Below are 4,913 nucleotides of genomic sequence, written 5' to 3' on the forward strand. Positions count from 1 at the left end.
GCAGCACCCGCTGCCCGGCGTGCACCGCCACCGCTTGCGGCGTCACCGTCACCGCGGGGGCACCTGGGTGGGGAGAGGGATGCGGGCAATGCCGCACCATCCCAGTGGCGCTGCGGCCCTTCCCCAGGTGTTGGGGGTAATCTGGGGGGCCGAGGGGTGACATGATTTGCAGTTCCCCAAAAGGAGGGTAGAAAAAGGGGGCAACACTCACTCTGCAGGGCCAGGATGACAACCTTTGCTGCTGTGCCCGCATCGTTCTCCGCCACGCAGCGGTAGTGCCCCACGTCGGTGCTCTAACAGTACCGATAGCATTACCGCAGCGCTCGGCTTTGCTGTGAAAGGTCCCCAAAATGCACTGGCACCCCCCAGGCCCCACTCACCCCCACGGCACGGATGGCCAGGGAGCCGTTCCGCAGCTGGTGCAGGCGCCCTCCAGCTGCCACCGGTACCCCGTCCTTGCTCCAGCGGATGAGGGGTGCGGGGTGACCCCGAGCATCACAGCTGAGGAGGGCATCGCCCCCGGGGTGCTCCACCTGGTATGTGCTGGGGTCCCCCCATATGATGGGTGCCTCTGGGGAAGGGAGAGGGGTGGCAGAGGAGGGGGGCTGGCTGGGCACCCCGGTTTCCCCACCGGCACCTACCTCTGACAGAGACAAAGGCAGTGGCCCTGATGGCACCGGCGCTGTTCTCGGCACGGCAGACGTATGTCCCACTGTCGGCACTGGTGGCTGCCTCCCGCCGCAGAGCGCTCCGGCCACTCTGCCCTGACACACCGTCTGGAGGGTGCAACCCCCCCAAAAAGCATGGAGGGGAACCAGCTAGTTATAACCCCACACAGCCAGTCATCCCAGCACCCCGGGGACCCCGAAAGGTGGGAAAAGGACAGGGATGGAGCCAGGATCACATTCTCCCCCCAAGCTCAGCATCCTCTGCCTGCGGTCCCCCAGCCACGCACCGGTGACAAGCTGCCCATTGGCCATCCAGGAGATGCGGGGCTGGGGGTTGCCCACAGCGGCACACACCAGCTCCAACCTCTCGCCCCGGCTCAGGGTGACATCTCCGGGCAGGCGGGTGAAGGTGGGCAGGGTGTGGATGGAGAGGGAGAGGCGGCGGACGGCCCTCCCGGCCGAGTTCACCGCAGCGCAGGAATAGTTCCCGGCATACCCTTCCCACATGGGGGAACGGGAGGCTGAGACTTGGGTTGGGGGTCCAGCTGCAGCTCTGGCTCACTGGGCTATGGCTCTGCTGGTTGTTGTGCACCCCAAAAAGCCAAGGTTCGGCCACAACCACTTTTTCCAGCCCACGTTAGCAAAACCACACTGCCCCGAGCCGCCAGCCTGTTGCAAAGGACTGCACGGGGCTCTCCCTCTGCCAAATATTTTTTGCAAGCAGCCAGGGGCACGGCAAGGTGCAGAACAACCCAGGCTTTCTTTCTAGCAGCAGAAGACACTCGTTTCTCGGCTCTCCAACCTTACACCTAGCTTGGCTGCAGGAGGTGGTGGTGCTCACCTGGACAGCCTGGAGCAGCAGCTCCCCGGAGGGCAGGATGGTGGCCTTCCCCCCGCCGCCCCACACCGGGACTCCCTCCCGGCTCCAGGACACGCGTGGCTCGGGGACACCATGGGCGGCACAGGGCAGCAGCACCTCCAGCCCCTCCAGGACAGACAGCTCCAGCGGGCCGGCTGCGATGATGGGGGGCACTGGATGGGGCAGGAGGACAGGGACTTGCTCACACCTCGACAGCCACGTTTCACTGTGGGGTGTTCGGGAAGGAGCCGAGCAGAGGAGGGGGGCAAGCACTGGAGCCCAGCTGCTGCCTTACCTTGCACGATCAGCCTGGTCCTCCCTGCAGCGGTGCCCGAGGGGTTGCGAGCCACGCACAGGTAGGTGCCCGCGTCCCCTGGGGAGGCTCGGAGGAGATGCAGCTGCCCGTTGGGGAGCACCTTCAGCCTGGGCCCTGCGGGGACGGGCAGGAATGAAGGGTGGGATGGGGCAGCGCAGCCGTGCCGGGGTGCGGCCGGATGGTGTGCGAGGCCTGCTCCCCCTGCAGAAGCGCCCCTTTCTCGGGGAGCCCCTGGGGAACGGCTCCAGCGGCCGCTGCACCCACCTTGGATGGCAGCTGGGAGCCAGGAGGACCCATGCACAGTGCCACCCAGCATGTTGCTGGGGCGCCTACAACCCCCAGGCACCCAAATCGTCCCCCAGGCAAAGGCCGGCAAGCAGCGGGGGCTCTGCCAGCCTCCGGTGGGCTCCTGCTCACCTCCAGCGATGCCGACACCATCCTTCTGCCAGGTGACCTCTGGCCGGGGGACCCCAGTCACCTCACAGAGCAGCATCGTACTGGTGTTGACCATCACCATCACCATACCGGGCAGGGGCTTCAAGGCGGGGGGCTCTGCGGGCGGAAGGGAAGTGCTGCCCATCGTGTCCCCCCCAGGTTGGGTCACGGCACAGGGAGAGGGACCCCCAGGAGCTGGACCCCCAGGGGCCATGCGTACCGTGCACCACAAGCCGGAGGTGTTTGCGGGCTGTGCCAGCAGCACTCCTCGCCGTGCAGGTGTAGCGTCCGGCATGTGTGGGCAACGCCTGCCTGATCTCCAGGGCCCCTGGGATGAGGACAGGCAGAGGGGAGGCAGTGGGAGAGCTGGCAGGGACCCACCGCCGCGCTGGAGCCGGACCGCCCTGTGCCCGTACCTGTGGGCAGGACGCGGTAGCCCCCTCCTCGGCTGCCCAGCTGAGCCCCCTCCTTGCTCCATGACACCACGGGGGGGGGCACGCCGGAGGCATAGCAGGTGAGGACCGCGGGGGACAGCCGGGTGACAATCACATCCGTAAGGTCATCGGCAATGGTGGGGGGCACTGGAGAGGTGAGGGAGGGGTGAGAGAGGGAGGTGAGCGGGGCTGCACGGGAATGCTGAAGGGGATCCCATCCCCATGTACGTGGGCACAGGTATTTCTATTTCCCTCCCACCACCATGTCCAGTCCTCTAGAGGGGACCCAACCCCACGGGGGGTGGGAGCACACCCACGTCACGCCTGAGGTGGTGACAGACCCCAGGAAAGCCACTCCTGGCAAGACCCAAAGGCCCCAGGACCTCACCGTGGATGGACACGAGGAAGACCTTGCGTGCCTCTCCGGCGGCGTTGGTGGCGATGCACTCGTACCACCCCTCATCCTGGGAATCGGGGCTGGCGATGAGCAGTGACCCCGAGGACTGCAAGCTGTGCGGGCCACGCACGCGTCAGGGTCATCCCCTGCCCCACAGGGAGGGGGCAAATCCCACTCTATGGTGGGACCTTTCAGTGGGCGAGATGGCCGGTGCTGCGAGTACCTGTAGGCGCCAGGGGGGAGGTGTGGGTTCAGGGGGCGGCCGTCCTTCTCCCACCTGATGTAGGGCTCGGGGGATCCCCCGGCATCGCAGCGCAGCGCGGCCGGCTGCTGAGCCAGCAGGGTGAGGTTGGAGGGTCCGGGAGCGATGGCAGGAGGGACTGTGGAAGGGCATGAAGGCAATGAACAGAGGACAGCAGCACATCGTCGCACGGATGAGAGCAGCCCAGCGGCCGTGTGTGGAGTAGAGGGGGTTGAGCCCAGGAGGGATCTGCGTGGCTCTTCCGCTTACCCAGGACGTGGAGGTCCAGGCTTCGCCGGTCGGAGCCAGCGGGGCTAGATGCCATGCAGAGGTAATAGCCCGAATCCCGGACCTGAACGGGGTCGATTTGAAGAGAGCCGTCCGGCAGGAGCTGCAGCCTGGGGAGGGAGAGCGATGGAGCCCTGTGGGGCTTCTGCATGGCCAGGCTGCAACGCATGGGGACACACAGCTGGGAAGGTGACATGTGACATTGCAGCCAGATGTAGCACATGTCCGCTGAGCTGCCATGGGGACAGAGCACAGCCCTTCACGGGGTGACAGTGCCATCCCGGCTCCAGGCACACCAAAACACCTATTGATGTGGAGGGTGGCACGATCCGAGCGCCAACTCCTGGTGCCATCAACCCACAGATCCTCATACCTGTTGTTCCCGCGAAGGGGCAGGAGCCGGCCATCCTTCCACCACGTCACCCGGGGCACGGGCCACCCCTCTGCCCGGCACGGCAGTACCGCTGAGCCATTCAGCAGTGCCCTCGCCTCCTCGGGACCCGGCTGGATCTCTGGGGCCACTGCGGCAGTGCCCAGCCGGCACCGGAGAGAGTCAGAGACAGCGCTCAGGGGATGGAGAACATCAGCCCAGACCAGTACTGGAGACTGGGCATCATCCAACCCTTCTTCCCATCACCCCAACCTTAGACCACCCGCTAATATTGCACATCCCTGAACTAACAGGGACAGAGCTGATACTCGCTGCCAGCAACGCCCCGTGGCAGAGCATCATCACTCACCGTGAACCTCCACCTGCACACTCAGGCTGGTGTCCCCCAGCGCATCGGTGGCCCTGCAGCTGTACTCCCCACCGTCCGCCACCCCCACGGACAGGATCTGCAGGAAGCGCCCCTGGGCCAGGACCTGCCTGCGGGCATCCTCCTGACAGCCCCGGGGGAGACCCCATCAGCACACATCGCCCCACATCGCCCCTACCATGAGCAGGACGGGGCTGGCCAAGGTGCATCCCAGCCGCTGCCCGTGCCCAGTCCCACGTCCCATCACGCGTACCCGCAGCGGGGAGCCCTCCCGGTGCCACTCGATGTGGGGGGATGGCACGGCATCTTCAGGGCACTCCAGAATGAGCTGCCCCCCTGCCATGGAGGTGATGCTGTGGGTTTCTCCAACACTTGTGATGCTGAGAGGTGCTGTGGGACATGTGCCAGGTGAGTTCAGGGGGTGCCATGCGGGTTGGGGACCTCCATACCTGTCCCCATAAGTCATGCATAGCTCCCCGGCTCTGCCGGGTCTCAGGCTGTGCTCCAGATCCCGCCA

At 66.0% G+C, this 4,913-nt stretch overlaps 1 protein-coding gene across 1 annotated transcript in view; it reads right to left on the reverse strand.

Annotated features, from left to right (window-relative positions):
• Positions 1 to 4,913, reverse strand: part of HMCN2 (hemicentin 2) — a 42,897-nt gene that overhangs the window by 5,866 nt on the left and 32,118 nt on the right. The window contains 15 exon segments of the mRNA XM_009888054.1: positions 212 to 293; positions 381 to 571; positions 642 to 776; positions 956 to 1,165; positions 1,476 to 1,700; positions 1,823 to 1,957; positions 2,261 to 2,395; positions 2,499 to 2,606; positions 2,695 to 2,859; positions 3,101 to 3,222; positions 3,333 to 3,489; positions 3,621 to 3,772; positions 4,033 to 4,159; positions 4,379 to 4,520; positions 4,650 to 4,786. Coding sequence (XP_009886356.1) covers positions 212 to 293; positions 381 to 571; positions 642 to 776; positions 956 to 1,165; positions 1,476 to 1,700; positions 1,823 to 1,957; positions 2,261 to 2,395; positions 2,499 to 2,606; positions 2,695 to 2,859; positions 3,101 to 3,222; positions 3,333 to 3,489; positions 3,621 to 3,772; positions 4,033 to 4,159; positions 4,379 to 4,520; positions 4,650 to 4,786 — 2,223 coding nt within the window.

The sequence above is a fragment of the Charadrius vociferus genome, unplaced genomic scaffold (genome assembly GCF_000708025.1).
Source record: "Charadrius vociferus isolate BGI_N301 unplaced genomic scaffold, ASM70802v2 scaffold56, whole genome shotgun sequence".
Lineage (NCBI taxonomy): Eukaryota > Metazoa > Chordata > Aves > Charadriiformes > Charadriidae > Charadrius > Charadrius vociferus.